The 22,324-nt window shown below is 50.0% G+C and overlaps 1 protein-coding gene across 1 annotated transcript in view; it reads right to left on the minus strand.

Moving 5' to 3' along the window:
* LOC147663285 (E3 ubiquitin-protein ligase TRIM39-like) overlaps positions 1-22,324 on the minus strand; it is a 268,617-nt gene that overhangs the window by 66,377 nt on the left and 179,916 nt on the right. The window contains exon 5 of the mRNA XM_086950558.1: positions 12,311-12,363. Within this exon, the coding sequence (XP_086806684.1) occupies positions 12,311-12,363 (53 nt within the window). The remainder of the gene's footprint in view (positions 1-12,310; positions 12,364-22,324) is intronic.

Here is a 22,324-nt window from a genome sequence, read left to right on the forward strand (position 1 = left end):
CATGCCACCCGCTAACACCACCAGCTGATCCACACAAAGAAGACAGCATTTAAGGAACGACTCGACGACAACGCACACAACAGCAAGGAACTCGGCAGCATCGTCAAAGAGCTCTCCAACCCCAGCGCCGGAAACAACGACATCACTCCCTCACAAGACCTTGTCGACTCACTCGCCTCGTTCTTCCACAGCAAGATCGCCGACATACACAACAGCTTTGGTGCACAGACCACGCACCCAACCACCGAACCGACGCCCCCCACCACCACCCTCCGCACCCGGACCCCGGTCAGCACCGAAGACAACATCCACACGATGAACACCATCCACTCCGGATCACCAACCGACCCATGCCCCCACCACATCTTCAACAAGGCCGACTCAGTCGTCGCACCCCAACTACAGGACATCATCAACCGCTCCTTCAGCACCGCCACCTTCCCGGAGAGCTGGAAGCATGCCGAACTCAGCGCCCTCCTGAAGAAACCATCAGCAGACCCCACCGACCTCAAGAACTACCGCCCCATCTCGCTCCTCCCTTTTCCTGCCAAAGTCATCGAGACGACCGTCAACAGACAGCTTGCCGCCTTCCTCGAGACGAACGGATCCCTCGACCACTCGCAGTCCGGCTTCCGAGCCAACCACAGCACCGAGACCGCCCTCATCGCAGCCACTGACGACATCCGAGCCCTGCTCGACAACGGGGAAACAGCGGCCCTCATCCTCCTGGACCTCTCCGCGGCGTTCGATACAGTCTGCCACCGCACCCTAGTGCAGCGCCTCAGCAACATCGGAATCCAAGAGAAGGCACTAGAGTGGATCATCTCGTTCCTCACCGGAAGAACCCAGAGAGTCCGCCTCCCCCCGTTCAGATCCAAGGCCACCGAAGTAATCTGCGGCGTACCACAAGGATCATCACTCAGCCCCACCCTCTTCAACATCTACATGAGCCCCCTCGCAGCCATCGCGCGCCAACACAACCTCAACATCATCTCCTACGCCGACGACGCCCAGCTGATCCTCTCCCTCACCAACCAGCCACCGCCAGAACCAACCTACACGAAGGGATGAAAGACGTAGCCGAGTGGATGATAAACAGCCGCCTGAAACTGAACTCAGACAAGACAGAAGTCCTCATCCTCGGATCATCACCCTCTGCCTGGGACGACTCCTGGTGGCCCCCTGCCCTGGGCAGCGCACCCAAACCAACGGACCACGCACGCAACCTGGGCTTCTTCCTGGACTCCTCCCTCTCGATGACCAGACAAGTCAACGCCGTCTCATCATCATGTTTCAACATTCTACGCATGCTCCGAAAGATCTTCAGATGGATCCCCACCGAAACCAGGAAGACGGTCACACAAGCACTCGTCACAAGCCGACTGGACTACAGAAACACCCTCTACACCGGAACCACAGCCAAACTCCAGAAAAGACTTCAACGCATCCAGAACGCCTCCGCACGACTCATCCTGGACATCCCCCAACACAGCCACATCTCCGGACACCTGAGAGACCTGCATTGGCTCCCCGTCAGCAAGAGAATCACGTTCCGACTCCTCACCCACGCACACAAGGCCCTCCACGACCTGAGCCCCAGGTACCTCAACAACCGCCTGACCTTCTACACTCCCACCCGACAGCTGCGATCGACCAGCCACACCCTCGCCGCCGTTCCACGCATTCGAAGAGCCACCATGGGAGGAAGATCCTTCTCCTACCTGGCAGCCAAGACGTGGAACTCCCTCCCCATCCACCTCCGTCTGACCCAAGACCACCTCTCCTTCAGGAAGCAACTCAGGACCTGGCTGTTCGAGCAGTAGCGGACCCCCTCCCCCAAGCGCCTTGAGACCCCCCGGGTGAGTAGCGCGCTATACAAATTTCTTGATTGATTGATATATATATACAAGTTCCGGTGAAACTGGGAAGGAAACAAATAAATAATACAGTTGTAACAGCACTGTAATACATAAATGAAAGTAATTGGTTTAACCCAAGTGTCACAGGTGCTCGTGGTTTGTGAGTGAAAACCAAGGTAGCAGCTCAAGTGAGAGCAGCGTGGGCGGCGCAAGGTGACTAGTGTAGAAATATATACAGTGAATAGTTGTCACAGTATGGTTCCGAGTAACAGAGAGTACGTTTCTGCTTCAATTCAATTTCATTGTTCGTGAACCACTTTGTGAAAAGGCGCCTATGGTTGCGCTGGTGTGTCGACGGCGTTTCGATCCACAAAAATCAGGACGAGGATGGGTTGAAGACAGTGCTGTGCATGGGGTAAAAGAAAAGAATGAGGCTGGGGTGCGAGGGCCAAGTGTGCGCACTAAATACTATGGGAGGGGCCTGGGACCGACCGGGAAGGACTGGAGCGGGGAGTGGGTATGGGGGCTGACAGACCGGTGGGTACTAGGAGGCCGCAGTAGGAGTAATGGCTTCGAGGGAGTGGCGTGCCTAGTGTAGTTTGGAGCTGTGGAAAAGAGATAGAAAGGAGGTGGGAACGGGTACCGATGACATGGAGACCCGCGAAGTATCGGAAAAATTATAATAATCATAATGAGGCGTCGGGGGGGGGGGGGCGGTCAGTGCGGGACGAGGTGGACGGGTGGCTAGCTGGAGGGCATCAGGCATAACCACGTACTCGGTGACCCGTGGAGTCTGAGGCACGGAGCGAGGAGAGCAACCGGCAAGCAAGGGGGGGGGGGGGGGGGGGAGGCACGGTGTCGCGATGGGGAGCGGCAGGCAGGCCACGGAAGTGTTGGAAAAGTGCGTTGGATAGGCAAGCGGCTCGTAAGGCAAGGCGCTAGTGGCGGTGGTAATGACCGGGGTGAAGGCTGTGGAGATTGGGAGCGCGGGGTGCTAAAGGCAAGGTCTTACCGGTGACAGCGTGGGTCCGCTGTAAGTACCCGGAGACGGCGAAGAATCCGTGATGGACAGGCCGGTGCAGTATTCAGGAACCGGACCGGCTGCGGGCGAAGGTAGAGAGGGAGATGCGGCTCCGAGTCTGGAAGAGCAGGGGTGGGAGGCAAAGGAAAGGTGTCCGTGTGGACTTACCCAGATTTGCCGGATGGAGCGGTCGAAGTAGTCCCGGTCCGATGGTTTCGGTAAGGCGATCCCGATGTGGTCGGTCTTGAGGGAATGGATCTGTAGGGGGATAAGGGGGCAAGGAAGGGTTAAGGGCAGGGGGCAGCCTGGAGCAACTGGCAGTATGGGCGGTTATGGCTAGGGACAAACCTCTCTGGAGCGTGGAATCGGCGAGGAGCTCGATCACGGCTGGCGTTTCCTTGGAGACGCGTGGTTGGGGAACGGCCTAAATGCGGAAATAGGCTGGGGGTGTGGGTGGTACTCCCGGGCGGGCCGCGCTGTGATAGGTCAGCCAGGATTGGCTGGGAGGGATGGAGGAAGCGGTGCGAGGAGATGGGAGGTGTGGAAAAATAGCTCATGGAATGGCTACTAGCCGAGCGAGGTGCACGAGCACGGGATAAATAACAAAGCATTGACGTGCTAGGACCAGCGAGGTGTAATTAGGTTATATGATCATGTCATTGTTGGCAGGTACAGTCTAGCAAATTACACGTATAAACAATTACAATAGGTCGATACAGTATGAGAGGGAACCTGTGTCGGTGCATGGAAAAACCAGTGACTATATCTGACGTCATAATTCATAAAGTCTGAGTAGCATACAATTGTACATATCGATGTAGAAAATAGCTAGTGGGTGGAGAAGATGATACACTTGTCATGGAGACACGGTGGAAAAATGAATTACAAGTAGATAGAGAGGAAGAAGCATTCAAAGGTGAACAGGGAGAAAAATCAAGAGTATAGTAGGCAGGGTCAGAATTAGGATTACTCTAGAAGTGGTTCAGAACTAGTGTAAGACCCTGGTGTTGGAAAACGACCAAAAGGAGGATAGGCCACAGGTCTAGTAGGGTATTGGTACCAGGATATTGGACTAGGCTGGGCCTTGAGACCAGGGGGGTGGCGGATTTAGATAGAGATGGTATTGTTCCACTCATCGATAGTATTAAGTCCATTGTTGACTGAGTCACAGAACGTCATCCACTTACATTCACACCTGTTCAGGAGGGTTCGAATGTCGCCGCCTCTAGGGGGGAGGGTGATTTGTTCACCCACCTGCCACGTGATGTCTGTGTCAAGATGATTTTTCTCCAAGAAGTGTGAGACCAAAGGTGCCGTAAGGATTTTACAGTTGATCTGGCTTTTGTGTTGGATGATCCTGTTTTTGATGGTTTGAGTAGTCTGCCCGATGTACAGTAATGCGCAGGGGCAACGGATCGCATAAATCACGTTAGTAGACCTGCAGTTAGTGTGGGTCTTCAGCGAGTGTGTTCTGTCTTTGTAGAAGAATGTTTTAGTATTGCATGTCAATTCACACACGGAGCAGTTCTGGCATTTGAAATGTCCCACCACTGGAGGGAGGCCCCAGGCTGCAGTTATGGTGTGCTCGTCTTTAGTTGTTTCTGGCCAGGTGATCGCATGCACTAGGTGAGTCGCTATGTTATCTCCACGGTGGTAGGAGAACAAGGGTTTCTCCTTGAATGGTTCGAAAGGTCGCAGTATGTACCAATTCCTCCTGATGATCCTGGCTACTTTATTGCTGTTAGGGCTGAATTTGGAAACGAACGGGATTCTCGTCAGTGGTTACTTTGTCTGAGTGGTAAGTAGGTGTTCCCTGAGGCAATACCACGCTCTTTTGCGGGCTCTAGAAATGAGTCGTTTGGGGTATTCCCTGGCACACAGTTTTTTTGCCAAGAATTCAGCCTCTTGAAAATAGTCTTTTCGCCATTCACAATTTCTCCGGATTCGGAGAAATTGGCCGTATGGCAGGCCATCCCTCAGTGCTCGTGGGTGGTAGCTAGTGTATTGAAGAAGAGTGTTCCTTTCCGTCGGTTTTCGGAAGAGGCAGGTACCCAACCTGCCGTCTTCAGCATGAATGGTAACGTCCAAGAAGGGCAAGTCATTCCTTCTGCAGTCACACGTAAAGCGTAGGTGTTCTTGGGAGTGGTTGAGCCAATCCATGAAGGACGTGAGGGCGTCTTCTGTCCCATTCCAGATCACAAGGATGTCGTCTATATAGCGTCGCCATAAACTGATGTTATTGAAGAAAGGGTTGCTCATGTGTAGGATGTGTGCTTTCTCTAAGTGGTGTACAAAGAGGATGGCAAAATTTGGTGCAAAACATGCACCCATAGACACTGCTTTGATCTGTAGGTAAAAGGTTTCACGGTAGAGGAAGTAGTTATTCTGTAGGGCAATTTTGAGGAGGTCCATGAGGAAATCCGTGGGTATTTTGGTGGGCATGGGTCTTTGCAAGAGGAGTGATTTGATAACTAGAAGCCCCTCAGCGTGGGGGATGTTTGTATACAGCGACTCAATGTCGAGTTCAGCCATGAAGTCCGTATCGATGTTGTAGACTTTGTCTTCTATGGTGTTGATTAGGTCCGTCGTGTCTCGGATGAATGTGTCTGTGGCGGGCACAAATTCCTTTAGTATGGCATCAAGGTATTTGCCAATGGGCTCCAGAATAGACCCACATCCAGATACGATAGGGCGTCCAGGTGGGTTGGTTAGGTCCTTATGGATCTTCGGGAGGACGTAGAGGATGGGCGTGCTGGGGTGTGGGTTGTTGAGAAACAGAAATTCTTTATGAGTGATGATGTCTCTAGACTCAGCTTCTTGCGTGATGGTAAGTATTTTCTGTCTAATGTCTTGGACGGGGTCCTTTTGGAGGGCGCGGTAATGTTCTCTATTGTTCAGTTGGCATTTGATTTCTTCGTCATATTTATCTGATTTCATCACCACAATCCCCCCACCCTTATCCGCAGGCTTTATAATGATGTCTGTGTTGTTTTTGAGTCTGAGTAGAGCCCGTTTTTCGGAGAGGGGGATGTTGTAGGGGATGTACTGGTAGTGTGATTGTAGTTCAGTGACATCACGGAGTACTAGGCGTTGAAATGCTAGGATTTCAGTTGGCATCGAGGAAGATGGAGGGTTGAAGGTGGATGGCGGATGGAACCTTTGGATGACTGGTTCCTCTGATTCTGGTTCATTAGAGAAAAATTGTCTTAGTCTTATTCTCCTAAAGAACTTCAGTATGCTAGATTGTAATTCCAAGTAGTTGGTTCGTTCAGTGGGGACGAAGCTGAGTCCTCTTGCGAGAATGTGTGTTTCGTCAGCAGTCAGAGTTAAATCCGATAGGTTGAAGATTGGGATCGAATCCGGGTGAACCATGGCCGGTGTCTGTTCCGTGGGGTCTGTGGAATCGTGCATTGTTTCAGTTACTGCTGGGGTCCCCATTGGTAGAAGCGATTGCGCGTCTGCCTCTCTCCCGCGAATTGGGGCTGGTATTGGCGGGTTTTGGTAGGACGTGTTGCTGGTTGGCCGCGTCCGCGGCCTCGTCCTAAAAAAGCCTGTGGGAGCAGCAGTGGTGGTCTGGATGTAGGTCGAGTGGAGCTGGATCCTTCCCCTGGGTCAGATTCTTCGGCTGATGTGTTTGAGGAATCTGAGAATGTGATCCTCTGGTTATTTCTGAATCTGCCCCAATTCTTGGATCTGGGCGGGACGTATGGCGTGTTGTAGAAGTCCTCGTTGAGATACGGATATGTTTGTTCCACCTTGTAAAATTTAATGTCTTTTTGTATTTTAGTTGCTTTTTTGTTTAACCAAAGGTACCAAAAGTGGTGATGGTGGCATTGACTTTGTCCAGGAGGTTTTTGGCATCCAGGATGGTGGAGTCGGCAAGGATGAGTTGTTCCAATCCTTCAATTTCTTTGAGTTCCTGTTTGCTGTGCTCGATAGCAGTATCGATGCCGAGCACCATCCAGTGGCGGGAGCAGGTGGTGGCGAGGTGGCTGAACCCTGTCCGAAATTTAGGATTTGGAGACCGACAGGAATAACGCCAGATCTTAAATAGTCTGTAAGTATGCGGGAGTGGAGCTCAGTGGAGCTCAGTGCGGATTTGTTTTTTCTTTAATTTCTCGAGCTTATTTAGTAAAATTTTTGAATTGTTGGGGGTGGGGACAATTGTAGAGGAAATGGATGGTCCATTGAGGAGAGAGGGACCACCCATAAGGCTTTGGATATATTCCTCAGAATAGGAAAGAGACTCCTTGGACATTCTGGTTGAATAAGGATTTCACGCAGAGAAAAGGATTACACAGTTAATCGGAAAGTAGAGTCCCATGGGACTGACTCTCGCAGCTCAGCAGCTGCTCACAATCTTGTAACAAACAACATGAGCATAACCGGTCAACCGTGTTGGGATTGGGGTGAAATGTAGTACAAACAAATAGTATCCCAACTGGTATGATTCATAGGTAATTATTCAAGGATATGCATACAACATTATCCACAAGGAAAACAAGGAGGCTCCTTGTTTTCCTTGTGGATAATGTTGTATGCATATCCTTGAATAATTACCTATGAATCATACCAGTTGGGATACTGTTTGTTTGTACTACGTTGTGTTATTATGGGCATAGTGTAAAAAGGATACCAGACTCAGTTCTATGCCCAATTCCCCTAGAATCCACCACAGTTTTGTTCGATTTACTCGATCAAAGGCCGACCTTAGATCTATGGATCCTACGTGCAGTGAGCCCCTCTTTGCTGTGGGAAGGATGCTACTGGACATAGTCATAGCCAACTCATACAAGGCTATCTTTAACTTTCCAAAATACGTCTCATCTGCGCAGATCCGGCTGGAATTCGGAATTCTTAAACAAACACTAGAAAGGCGATGCGCGTATGTAACCAGCTGGCATAAGATTCGCACTGCGGAGACTGGCTCCTTAAGTTCCAACGTATGGGAAGAGCTGTTTCGCCATCATAAATCATCAGCCAGAGATTACTTACTTGAATCACTTCAAATCCTAGGTTTGACCGACGTCTGGGATACCCCAACAGACCTCTTGTCCTTCAAAAAAGTTGCAAACAAAATCGGCACGCATCATTTCAGCAATCGAGGACAAGAAGGCACTAGCAAACAGAGCGCACGGCTAGATAACGCTTGGTGATTACGGAAGAATGCAACCACAAGCATACCTCAATATTGGCATGAAAATAAAAACCAAAGAAAAGTTTCTAAAACTTCGCCTCTGTGTACTCCCGCACTTACCACCCTGGGAGAGAAAAAACTTCTCACAGCAGTGTCGCCTATGTATAACTGGCAAGGAGGACATCATCCACGCGATTTGCATTTGCCCCAAACTAAAAGACTTGAGGTACAATTTATTACGACCCTCCTTCAAACGACATGGCGTTCGGACATGCAGGCAGGCTGTAAAACTGTGTTTCAATCCCAACAACACCAAATTAAATTGCCAGGTCGTAAAGTTCTTTGACTCAACAGGAAAAAGACTTAAGAGCGCGTGATGAACACTGGAAGATTTTAAGTATAACTATGAACTGATCTTAACCAAAATTTTACTCTGATAAGATTAAGTACAAATGTATTGTTCTAGACAATTTTTACTAATGTTTTATATTTTTTGTAAAGATTTTAATTAATCATGTACAAATAAACGATTGCTTACTTACCCTCTTTGCTGTGGTATACTTCCCAATCACCAGGCTCAAGTTTATACATTGATCCAATGTGCCTCTCCCTTACCTGAACCCATACTGCAAACCGCTAATGACATTCAAATTTTCTAGCCATAGTGATAGCTGCTTCAAAATCACCTTTCCCATATTTTGGCAGCGAAATCCAAAAGTGAGATAGGGCCGTAACAAGCAGGGCCGTCCCTTGCGCCCTTTTTAAAAATTGGAATAATAATAGCCTTTGCCCATGATGGGGGAAAGCCACAGGTACTAGCAGCATTAAAAACCCGAGCCAATATTGCAGCCCCTACCAGAGGGTCTGCCTTATAAAGGTCAGCTGGTACCTCATCCGGGCCAGGGGCCTATCCCCCAGCTGTGCCAAGAACAGCTGCCTGGACTCAACAATATTAAAATTAAGTGGTTCTAACGGTGGGATGGGCTCCCCCTCTGGTTCCAACTTCTCCAACTCACCATCACTATACATTCCCCTCAAAAACTCTGCCCACTGGTCAGTGGCTTCTATACAGTCTGTATTAGTGTTTCCAGTCTCTGAATAAAACGGGCTGTTCACCACCGCCCAGAACATCTTACTATCTGAGTATGTGCTTGTTTGACCAAGATCCTCTCAAGCCCTTTCCCTGATAGCTTTCTTCCTCTCCTGAGTGGCCGTCTTATAGTCAGCTGTGCATGCCCTAACATTTCTGGGTTTTTGTTTAAGGGTCAGCACTAAGGGCCAGATGTAGGTGGCTCATTACAGGTCGGTAAACCCGAATTCGGTAAAAATATACAGAATTTCGGGTTTACCGACCGGTATTGAGCCATTTGACATGTAGGGGAGATTTGGTAAATACCGTTTCGGTATTTACCGAATCATTTATGGATTCGGTATTTACCGAATCGGTAAATGACATGTAGGAAGCACTTTGAAGAGTGCTTCTGTGCTTTAAGGATTCGTTATTTACCACCAACTATTAGTTGGTGGTAAATAACGAATCCTCTTTAAATGCAAATCTGTGCATTTACACTTGTGCCATGTGGCAGACATACATGCCCTTAGGGCATGTATGTGTGCCACATGTGCACAGAAGCACTATTCAGGGGTGCAACAGGGTGTCAATGTGACACCCTGCCACCCTTGACTCTTTCCCCATTTTACCGAATCGGTATTTACCGATTCAGTAATTTTTTTTTTTTATATTTCTTTTTATTTGAAATTAACAAACAAGCAAGGCAAAAGGAGTGTCATAGAAAGTACCAGCTCAAACGAGGAAGGAAGAGACATTATGACAAAATCAGCAATCAATATTAGGAAAGGGGGGGGGGGGACTTGGGTGACTTCATAGACATTTTACAATGAAATAACCAGAATGTGGGGTATGGGGGAGAGTGGAACATCAGTATTATCTGGTATAGGTGGTGTACATATGTCCCCACGATAACTATTCCACGGCCCCCACACTCAACCCCATTTCCGGGGACGACCCCGGGCCAAATATACCGTTTTTTCCCTGAATATACACCAGTCCATGTTTTCCTTCCATAGTTCGACAGTAGGAGGCCTCTGGGACCCCCACAACTGAGCAATATCTCGCTTTGCAATCATGGCTCTCAGGGTCGCCCACTGAGTTTGGGCTGCATTATAGTCTGTGGGTTCCCAAATATTTAACAAGCAGCGCCTGGCCTCTGGCAAGAGAGCAACCCCCGTCACTTCCTTCATTACGTCCTACTCAGTTTTGGCGGATTTTATATCCTTTTGTCCACTCCAGACGTCTTTTGGAGTTTTTACGGGAAAAAAGGGGTCTGTGTGAAAAGCACGACTGAGTTACTCTAGTATCTAGCGTTAAATTATTGCCTTACCAAACGTTGGGCGCCATGTAGTGTAGTTTCTATATTCCCAATAGGCTCTGCGCATTGGAATAATATATCCTATAGGTTAGACGTACGACTGAGGTCGACTGGGTCTCTATTGAATATATTAAACTTAATTATGAGTGCCAGCTAGCTCAGAGGTCACTAGAAACTTTCTCGAATAAACAAGAAGGGATTAGTTTCGGACAACCGCTTAAAACATGACAACTTTGTATCCAAAGAGTAAGAAACGTATCTCTAGAGTCGTGGAAACAATAGATAGTTATTTTACTCAGTCAATCGTACATGCTTCGTTTCACCAGAGATGCAGAGAAAATAGAGAGACAGGAGTTTTCAAAAAAGTGTATTTATTGAACAGTCTTCTTTCTCAAGCATAAGAAATGAACTGCTACAACCATTAGACTGATTGCAAAGTACAATGCGTACAGTACGAAAAGTATTATGAAATAATACTGTAAAAGCATGATATGGTATCTAAGCCATAAAATACAGAAAATACATACATTGATGAATAAAAGACTAAAAGTTCTTAAACTGATGTTTCTAAAATACGCCTACCCCGGTGTACCTAACCTACGTCTAGTACAAGGGAAGAAGTAAGTGAGGTGTAGCCTAAGTGTTCGTATTCTCTGCCAAAATCTATCCAAGAATTCTCTAAGGGTCTAATCAGCTCCGTACCTTGGTTTAGAATGTCGGAGATAGAGTATATCTCTCGCAGAACTTGATCTCCCAGCAACCCGCAAGGGTAACTTGGGAACACTGGAGCTGGATTTCTCGGCCAGAGAAAAGACAGAGTCTCTCAGTGCGTCGGCTGGAGGGTCAGCTTCCTTCGGTCCGTGCTGCAGCGAGCTGAGTCAGGAAAGTTGATAGTCGAACTGCTCCAGGCCACAGTGTGCTTGCTAAGGCACGTGCAAGCCTTTTTATACCATGGGTTTGACGTAAGGTTTGGCATAATAAATGCATCAAAGACTTAGTTCTTTGAAAACTCCATGATTTTTTCAGGATAACCTAATATTCAGTAGGGGGGATTTCCTGACTGCTGAAGGCGGGTTTCTCTAAGGAATTGGTGTGGATTTTGAACTAGTAGAAGTAGCCCTGCCGTATTTAGACTGCATAAGCTATATCTAAATGTTTATAGGTTGTTCTATGCCTGTATAAGGATATGGTGATTTATACTTATGTAAGGGCATGGATCGGGAAATTACACTAGGATCTAAAATGCTTCACAACAGTAGGCGCATGCACTAGGTCAGTTTAGGGGCATGCGCTAGGTCAGTGTAGGTGCATGCGCTGGGTCAGTGTAGGCGCATGCCGTAGGTAAGTGTAGGTGCATGCCCTAAGTCAGTGTAGGTGCATGCGCTGGGTCAGTGTAGGTGCATGCCCATAGTGCAGTAAATACCAAATTCTGAGGTGCAATTCCACGCCATCCCATATTATACTATGATCCCGCCCCATAGAACATCACACCATCCCATCCCAACGTTCTGTTCCATACCACCATTCCATAAAATTCCATACCACACCATCCAATCGCATCTAATACCTTCCCACCCCATACCATACCACCTGACCATTCCATGCCAGACCATTCCATAGCACACCACACCAATACATGCCATCCCATTGAATGCAAATTACCATTTATACCATCAAATCCCAAACCACACCATCCCATCACACCATATTATACAATGATCCCAACCCATAGCACACCACATCAATCATAAAGTTCCAAACCATACAATACCATACCATACAGACTATCTCATACCAGACGAACATAACATTCCATAACATACCACACAAAACCATACCTTGTTATACTACAGGCTTTTCATGAACAGTAACATACAGAGCTAATCATTACAATGATATTTACCTTTATAACTCTTCACCACCATCTCTGGGCACTGAATCTTCACATTATCACACCTGTAATAACAGACACATTATCTTTGTATAAAAGAGCAATGACAGCTACAGGAACAGAGGATGAACATCATATAAGACTTGTATTTGAAATAATATTCAGTATTAAGAGCAGCGCCTATGGACTAGTGCTTAGTGTGAGTTACTATTCATACACACCAGTCGAAGCTCGAACGAAAATTAAAAGTACCTTTAACATCTTGTGACAGGATCTGAGTGTTCTAAGGCAGATAGCTCAGTGAGACGAGCGTGCTTCATGTGATGCTATGGAGTGCCTCTGGGTGGGTCTTCTAGGAGCGGTCGTTAGCTATGTTATGTTATGTTCTGTTAATAACTATTTATAGAGCGCACATACACCCATGGGTTTCTTGGCGCTATTGCAGAAGAGACAGAAATACAATTCCTATGCGTAGGCCTGCTTGAATTGCCACGTTTTCAGGAGCTTTCTGAAGCCCAGGAGGTTGTCACAGCTCCTAAGAGGCAAAGGGAGAGAGTTCCAGAATGTGGCTGCCAGATAACAGAAGCAGCTGCCACCTTGCCTTTTCCTATTAAATGAGAGGATGGTGACTAGGCTAAGATGGGCAGAGCGTAGGTTGCACTGAGGCTTATAGATGGTTATCATTTTTCTTATAAATTTAGGGCCATTCCCATGCAGTGCTTTGAAAGCGGTGCAACCAGTCTTAAAGGCAATTCTTTGGGCCATCGGTAACCAATGTAATTTTTCCATGCCGGACCTTGCAGACTCCCATTTAGGTTGTTTCCAGATCAACCTGGCCGCTTGATTTTGGACCATCTGGAGTCGTTTTAGCAGTCCTGCTGACAAGCCGAGATATAGAGCATTTGAAAAGTCCAATCGAGAGAGAACCAGGGCAATTACTACATGCACAAGTGCAGAATGGGTCAGCAGATGTGCAATTTTCCTGATTTTTCTTAATTGGAAAAAGCTAGCGGATACCACGGCTCCTACCTGACCTTTAAGTGACAGGTCGGCGCTGAGAATTACCCCCAAACTTTTAACCAAATGGGACGCCACATGTGGGGTACCCATATCGGTCGGCCAAAAATGTCTACCCCAGCTGAGCTCGCTCTTCCCGGGCAATACAAGTTCTGTCTTGCCCGGGTTAAGTTTGAGATGGTTTAAGTCCATCCAGCACTTTGTGTGACATTCTTGCCTGGAACTCAGCAACCGAGTCCGGGAGGTTCAAGGGGATTATCAGCTGCAAGTCGTCAGCGTAATTGAAGATGGTAATTTTAGGGTTCCTTACAGAATGTAGCAAAGGTCTAAGATACAGATTGAATAGGAGTGGTGAAAGTGATGAGCCCTGGGGCACCCCACAAGAAGAAGATATCGTTGGAGCTGTGAATGTTCCGAGTCTCACTGATTGCGCCCTGTTGGTGATGAAGGACGCAATCCATCTAAGAGCGGGACCCCTGAGGCCGGCCTGCTCGACATGGTTCAACAGTATGTTATAGTCGACAGTGTCGAACGCGGCCGACAAATCCAGGAGTACCAAGGCCTGATGGAGACCCTTATTCGCATTAACTCTTAGGGTGTCCTGGACTGCGAGAATCAAAGTTTCCGTAGAATGTGACGGGCGGAAACCGGCTTGATTCGGTTCTAAATAATCGGAGAGTTCAATAAAATTTGAGAGAAATCTAGACACATGGGCCTCGAGTAATTTGGAAAGGAAGGGGAGGAGGGAAATGGGCCTGTAATTTGCCGGATCTGCAGGATCTGCGCCAGGTTTTTTTTATAAGTGGGACAACCGTGGCATTTTTGAAGTTGCAGGGAACCTTGCCTTGTGAGAGAGATTCGTTCAGGAATGGGAGGCTGCTCATGGGTAAACCCGAGCAGATCTCTTTCAAAATGTGTGGTGGACAACTACCTTTGGGTGATCCGGAGTTGATTCGAGAGAGGAGCTCCAAGAGTGTTTTTTGGTCAATAAGGGGAAAAGCATCAAGAATATGAGGATTATTATAGATGTCATCCATATGGATGCTCCTCTTTATAGCTGATACTTTGTCTATAAAGAACTCGTTAAGTGAGTTACAAAGCTCCTGAGTAGGGACCTGGGTGGGGGCTGTTCTCTTGCTATTGCATAAGTCGTTTACTATGTTAAAAATATCCTTTGATTTGTTTTTAGAGTTTAATATTTTTGTTGAGAAATAATCGGCTTTACTTTTTAAGATGATTTTTAGATAATTTCTGCGAGCTGTCAAACTCTTCTTTATCTTGCAAGGTGTATTTAGCTCTACATTTCCTTTCTTTCTGGCGTAATTAAAGTTTTAATTTTTTTAGGTCAGAAGTGAACCATTTATGAGCGTCCCCGTTGCGTGTGAATTTCACCAAGGGTGCGTGGGTATAGGTGGCCGCTGATAACCAATCTGTGATTTTTTTCTTCCATGGTATCTACATCCTTACAGATTGTGGGTAGCGTAGATATCAAGGTGTCTATAAAGGCCGGGGTATTTACGGAATTCCATTTTCAGGTTACATCTCCCGCCAGAGGTGGAGGTTTAATGTAGCCCTTGATGGTAGTTGTAAACCTGATTAAGTGATGGTCAGACCAAATACAGGGCGTGATGGTAGGAGGCGAGAGTGAGAGATTAGAAGACCATATTTGGTCCAGATTGTGACCTTTTCGTGAGTGGCAGAGTGAATGTGCTGTGCCAAATTAAGGTTCAAAAATATTTCCTGGAGTTCGACTGCTTGGGGGCCACCTGCATCGTTATCGAACCAATAGTTCAGATCCCCGATCAGGAGAGTTTTGGGAAAGTTCACCACAAGGGAGACCATCTGTTCTCCCAGAGAAATCGGGAAAGTGGCCATCACTTGAGGGGGACGGTAAATCAATACCAGTACTAGGGCACCACTGTCCGTGTCGAGTTTAATAACTAGGTTATCAGCCTCCGTCAGGGCCAGAGGGGGGAGGGCCACAAACTTATGATTATTGTGAATGATAGCTGCTACCCCACCGCCCCTTTTACCTGAAGGGTGGTTAGTTACTATGATATAATAATCTGAGGGGAGTGCTGCAAGGATGTCAGGCAATGAGTCCTCTGTTAGCCAGGTTTCAGTAATCAATAATATATCAGGTTTTTCAGTAGTGAGCAGTAAAGTTGGTGCTTTACCAAGGAGCGGGCATTAAGGTACCCGCTCCTAAGGTATACACAGCGGCGATCCATTAGGGATTTTGTGGAGGGGTAGGTAGTTGTGGATGAAACGCCACTAACTTCCGCGTATCGGTGAGATTGTGATGGCCGAGAGATGCCGTTAGTAAAGATGCGGCGGATTGCATTAAGGGTTAGGGAGGGGCCAAGATGGATAGGGGGTCTTAGTAAGGTTAACTCTGGCGGAGTATGTCAAATTTTGGCCATAGTCCGTGGCCCCTGGCCTAGCCGGGCGTGGACAGGCACGGACGGGCTTGCCTTGGGCGCGCCTTCGGTGCCCTTTCGGCGCGCCCGCTGCGCGCGTAGGCGTCATGCTGTAATTTATAGGCCTATATATAATTAACCACTAGAACGCCACCCTGCCACTATGGCCGCTCTGAGGGTCTCAACCAGGAAGTGAATCTATAATGCCTCCCCCCACACAAACAGCACAAGATTGCTGCGGTGGACCGGGGAAAGCGACAGGCGAGTAAAGGTGAGACAATACGATTTTTAGAATAACGATTTAAAATAACGCTTTTAAAATAAGCACATAGGTATCAACAATTAAGCAGAGCTAGCGCGAGGAGATTGAACTTGCTGTCCTCGAGCGCTTTGGCCCCGAGTGAGCTTTTAATACCCTGCAGCTGGTTAACCACTAGAGCGCCACCCTGCCACTATGGCCGCTCTGAGGGGCTCAACCAGGAAGTGAATCTATAATGGCTCCCTCCACAAAAACAGCACGAGATTGCTGCGGTGGACCGGGGAATGCGACAGGCGAGCAAAGGTGAGACAATACGATTTTTAGAATAACGATTTAAAATAGCTCAGTGAAAGGGGGCCAGATACAGCACCCACAACACAACACTGCCACACCCAACCCCTGCCAGTGTAAACCTTGTCACCATCCTCTACAACCAAGATGTTGGGTTGCCTTAGTGGGATATATAAGGCAGATTTGAACCCACAAACCTTAGTAGTGAAAGATTTGTTACAAAACAAAGATTTCCCACATCTTACGGAACAGCAGATTTTAGGCCTTAGAGGAAGGATCACAGAGGGAGAGATAAGGGAACAGGTCAGGAGGCTCAGTAAAGGTAAAGCAGCAGAGCCAGACGGGATCACAGAGGGAGAGATAAGTGAACAGGTCAGGAGGCTCAGTAAAGGTAAAGCAGCAGAGCCAGACGGGATCCCATCGGAATTCTGTAAAAAATTGTTAAACACTTTGGTTCTGTTGGACTTGGCCCTTCTGGCAGGTTCACCCCTGAAGTTTTTGTTGTTATATGTACCCTGGGGATGGTGATTCCCACTCTGAGTGCGTGTGAAGAGAGAGACCTGCCCTTCCATAGGAATGCATGGGGAATGTGTGTGTCCCTGATAGTTCCCGATGCGGAGGGTGTGCAGGGTCGAGTCTGCTATGAGTGAACTCGTGAGAGTGAATGCTGCGCAACGGTATATGCTGTATGATTGCGTCTAGTACAGAAGCGCCACTTTTAGAAGTTGGCATATTTGTGGAATGTGTGTCTGGCGTGTGATTGGCTGAGGCAGGCTGGTGAGCCTGGCTCCAGGAATCTGGAAGGGTCTGCCCCGGTGGTGAATGGAGTGTTTAGCATGCTGATGTGAGGGGAGGAGTAAGCCTGGGCCTGCTTGTGGATTGACCGTCTGGCTTGAGGGTCCTGAATGAGGCTGGGTTTTCCCCACACAATGCTGGCTCCACCCCCTGGGGTGCGTCTGATGTTCCTATCCTGGCCAGTGAAAAGAATCCCCCATAACCAGTTCCAGCTGGTTCTCCCCCTGCCTGCCCCTTGAGACAAAGGATGTTGTGTATAAAAAGGGTGCTGTGACACTCTGAAGGCGTTCTTGTTCTCAACTTGAATCTACCAGGAGCTGCTGCTGCTTGGGCTCAGGGTTGGCTTCCCTCCCTGGGCCCTGCCCTACTCCTAGACTTCTGATGGCCTTTTTCCTTATAGGAGCTGCTATGCTCCCCCTGAGGTCCTGGACTCCCTATGGACTTTGCTACCTTCCTCTAGCGCTTGGGAGCGCTTTCTTCTGACCCCTAGCGCTTGGGAGCGCTCTATTTTCCCTTATAGCGCTGGGCGCGCTGTATTCCTACTCTAGCGATTGGGAGCGCTGGATTCCTCGAGCCGGTGCCACCCGGCATTTGCCCTGTTCCACGGAGGTGCCTGACGCCCAGCGAGTGCCTACCTCGCCTATCCCCTTACTTGGCGTATTTACGAGGGAGCCTACTCCTCGCTATCTCCCCGAGTTCACCGGCGCAGCCCGGAGTCGGCTGTGGAGGCGCTGCGCCCGCCTCCCTATCCAGGGCCGCACTGCCATTGGCGGCCCCGGAGAAAGTATTGCCGCACCTCTATTGGTCCTGACCGCCGGGACTCCTGCCGCGTCATTGCTGGGCCGCGCAGGGATTGGCCCGACCTGGAGGGCTTACCCACGCGCACCCGGAAGTCCAGGGAGCCCGGCCGCCTCGTCAGAGAGCAGTAAGAAGAAAGGGTAGAACAGGTAGCGGCGGGAGCCTACTCCGCGCTCCTGTATTGTCACCAGATGCCGCCAAACTCCCGCCGGGGCTCCCGAGATTGAGGGAGAGCCCCGCCAAGCGAGAAGAGACCAGCGGAGCCGAGGAGATCGGCGCACCGATCCGGTGAGTGGCGAGAGGGTGAGGGGGCGTCGGGGCACATTGCCGGTGCCCACCCCTTCTCTTTAGCGAAGCCCTTGCTTTGGGCAGACAGGCCCGGGAGGCCTCCAGCGAAGCCGAGTCCCCCGGGAGGGACTCCGACCACTCCCCCTTTGTTCCTGAGCCCCGAGTGGCTCCTTCATGGCCCGTGGGGCCCCCAGTAAGATCGAGGTCCCCGAGAGGGACTCCCCCGTGGGTCATGAGCCCCGAGAGGCTCCTCCTGGTGTCCCTTGTCCCTCCGAGCCTGTGAGGCTCAGCCCAGTATCTTGTTCCCGAGCCCTAGAGGCTCCTTCATGGCACATTTATTCCCCCGAGCCTGCGAGGCTCCCACAATGCCCACCAGCTGCCCAGCACTTTGTGGGCAGCTGCCACGTGTAGGTTTGTCCCTGGCTATCTGCAGCCTGCCCTGAACATGGTGACATTGGGCGTCCTAGCCCCAGAAAGGCCAGCTGGCCTGTGGAACGCTATTGGCTAACATTAATGTGATTCTGAGAGTTATTACATGTTGCCCTGCTGATGGGGCCTCTGTTGTGTTATATACCTTGTCCTTCCTTCCCTCCTGAATATCTGATGTCCCATGTATGTGGTTCCTGGTCAGAGTGAGTTCTACTGCTAGTTCCATGAAGCTCCTGGTTGTTATGTGTTCTAGTACTAGTTCTAGGAAGCTCCCAGTTGATAGGTGTTCTAATGCCAGTTCCATCATGTGCATACCCCTGGCAGTGGTCCCTTGGCCCTGCCCTGTACCTAGTCCCTTGTAAACCCTGCCCGTGCCTCTGGCACCTTGTACAGTGTGTGTTCCTATGTGTCCTTTTTAATACAAAGACTATTTTAATATATACCTTGTGTGGCGTTCCTTTTGTGGGGGGCCCGGGAGGTTGTTGCTGGGGGTGCGTGCAGAAATGCTTTACACATGACCTCCGAGATAGGCCTGACTGCTCGCGCCGCGTTACCTAGAGGGTGAGCAGGGGTTGTCTTGGCGGGTGACCCCCTTGCCCTGACGGGGGAGTAGTGGTCTCTGACTGACTATGGCGTAAGCCTTGGCCGGCCGGGGATCCCATTTCCTACATTGGTGGCTAGCGGTGGGATCCGGACTTGTGTTTGCGCAGTACCACAGCGATAACTGGCCTCACTACAAAACTCTGCATTGTAAATGGTCGCAAAGAAAGGAGATTATTGTTTTTTTTAAAGGTTGCTAGAAATGTCTGTTCTGTGGAAAGTTTTAAAGGTTATTTTATCATCTGTTCTGTGGAAAATGTGTTCTTGTACACTGTGAGTTAGGTGTCCCTAGCTCGGGAGGGTAGATCATCCCCCTAGTGCAATGTGTTTTCTGGATTCACCAGAAGGGTGGGATCCAGTGGTGGCAGCGAAATTATGTCCAATGTGCGTGGTCCTTGTCCCTTCCCTAGAGCAATGGTACCTGTGCCACAAGAACAGGTTGAGGAATCAGGGGCGGTAGAAAACTGTCTTACCAGTCTGGGGGACGGTGCGTGGACGAATGTTGAGGTGTGCTGAGTAATGGAGTGTAAGTTCTCTGGGATGGGGAGCTTGCTGAATCAACGATAATCATGTCCTTACCTACCCCGCTGAATGTGTTTGATGCATCATGTGTTCCGTACACCGCTGAATGTGTTTTATGCGTCAGGTGTCCTTCCTTACCCCGCTGAATGTGTTTGATGCATCATGTGTTCCATACAACGCTGAATGTGTTTTAGGCGTCAGGTGTCACCCTGGCTGAATGAGTGTTAAGTTGTATCCCGGACAAGGAAGCCCTGCTGGCGCTGCCGCGGCTTGCCTTGGGGAGAGCTTGACACTGAGGTCTGCTGGCGCTGCCGCAGCTCATCTTGTTGAATGAATGTTAAGTTGTATCCCGGACAAGGAAGCCCTGCTGGCTCCCGTTAGTTAGTCGTAGATTTTATTTTCTTCAGTTCCCAGGTGGTAGACCAGTGGAGGGAGTAAGTTCCAAGACTGGTAGGAGAGTGTGTTCTGAGGGTGCTTCTCCTGGGAGAGCGCGGAACCTCAAAAGTAGAGGTAAAGCGGGGCATTCTTGCCCGTGACCTCTGGCAAGCCTGAGGGTGCGGACCCTAGGTGGAAGGAGCAGTGGTAGTTGGGGCTACACTGAGAAAGGGAGTGGAGAATGGCTATTGTGGGCCAGGGGTTACCACCCCCCACTTCGGATTAGCTGGGACCAGTGGTATCTGGGTGGCCTAGGGCCTGGTCCTAGTCGTGGACAACTAAGGAGTACCAGTGGGGTAGCCTAGTTGGGCCTATGTCTTTTTTTTTTAGTCTGTGTGTGTATAGGTCAACGTGGCGTAGAACTGGAGGGTGTCCCTGCAGTGCGGGCCCGCGTCCATGTTCTATCGCCCAAAGCAGGGAAGTCCATCACGGTGGTGATTGGTCTACCCTGCGTTTTGGCTGGGAGGGGCATGTGTTGGACTTGGCCCTTCTGGCAGGTTCACCCCTGAAGTTTTTGTTGTTATATGTAACCTGGGGATGGTGATTCCCACTCTGAGTGCGTGTGAAGAGAGAGACCTGCCCTTCCATAGGAATGCATGGGGAATGTGTGTGTCCCTAATAGTTCCCGATGCGGAGGGTGTGCAGGGTCGAGTCTGGTATGAGTGAACTCGTGAGAGTGAATGCTGCACAACGGTATATGCTGTATGATTGCGTCTAGTACAGAAGCGCCACTTTTAGAAGTTGGCATATTTGTGGAATGTGTGTCTGGCGTGTGATTGGCTGAGGCAGGCTGGTGAGCCTGGCTCCAGGAATCTGGGAGGGTCTGCCCCGGTGGTGAATGGAGTGTTTAGCATGCTGATGTGAGGGGAGGAGTAAGCCTGGGCCTGCTTGTGGATTGACCGTCTGGCTTGAGGGTCCTGAATGAGGCTGAGTTTTCCCCACACAATGCTGGCTCCACCCCCTGGGGTGCGTCTGATGTTCCTATCCTGGCCAGTGAAAAGAATCCCCCATAACCAGTTCCAGCTGGTTCTCCCCCTGCCTGCCCCTTGAGACAAAGGATGTTGTGTATAAAAAGGGTGCTGTGACACTCTGAAGGCGTTCTTGTTCTCAACTTGAATCTACCAGGAGCTGCTGCTGCTTGGGCTCAGGGTTGGCTTGCCTCCCTGGGCCCTGCCCTACTCCTGGACTTCTGATGGCCTTTTTCCTTCTAGGAGCTGCTATGCTCCCCCTGAGGTCCTGGACTCCCTATGGACTTTGCTACCTTCATCTAGCGCTTGGGAGCGCTTTCTTCTGACCCCTAGCGCTTGGGAGCGCTCTATTTTCCCTTATAGCGCTGGGAGTGCTGTATTCCTACTCTAGCGCTTGGGAGCGCTGGATTCCTCGAGCCGGTGCCACCCGGCATTTGCCCTGTTCCACGGAGGTTGCGGACGCCCAGCGAGTGCCTACCTCGCCTATCCCCTTACTTGGCGTATTTACGAGGGAGCCTACTCCTCGCTATCTCCCCGAGTTCACCGCCGCAGCCCGGAGTCGGCTGTGGAGGCGCTGCGCCCGCCTCCCTATCCAGGGCCGCGCTGCCATTGGCGGCCCCGGAGAAAGTATTGCCGCACCTCTATTGGTCCTGACCGCCGGGACTCCTGCCGCGTCATTGCTGGGCCGCGCAGAGATTGGCCCGACCTTGAGGGCTTCCCCACGCGCACCCGGAAGTCCAGGGAGCCCGGCCGCCTCGTCAGAGAGCAGTAAGAAGAAAGGGTAGAACAGGTAGCGGCGGGAGCCTACTCCGCACTCCTGTATTGTCACCAGATGCCGCCAAACTCCCGCCGGGGCTCCCGAGATTGAGGGAGAGCCCCGCCAAGCGAGAAGAGACCAGCAGAGCCGAGGAGAGCGGTGCACCGATCCGGTGAGTGCCGAGAGGGTGAGGGGGCGTCGGGGCACATTGCCGGTGCCCGCCCCTTCTCTTCAGCGAAGCCCTTGCTTTGGGCAGACAGGCCCGGGAGGCCTCCAGCGAAGCCGAGTCCCCCGGGAGGGACTCCGACCACTCCCCCTTTGTTCCTGAGCCCCGAGTGGCTCCTTCATGGCCCGTGGGGCCCCCAGTAAGATCGAGGTCCCCGAGAGGGACTCCCCCGTGGGTCATGAGCCCCGAGAGGCTCCTCCTGGTGTCCCTTGTCCCTCCGA

This window comes from Lissotriton vulgaris, unplaced genomic scaffold (genome assembly GCF_964263255.1).
Source record: "Lissotriton vulgaris unplaced genomic scaffold, aLisVul1.2 SCAFFOLD_481, whole genome shotgun sequence".
NCBI classification, from domain to species: Eukaryota; Metazoa; Chordata; class Amphibia; order Caudata; family Salamandridae; genus Lissotriton; species Lissotriton vulgaris.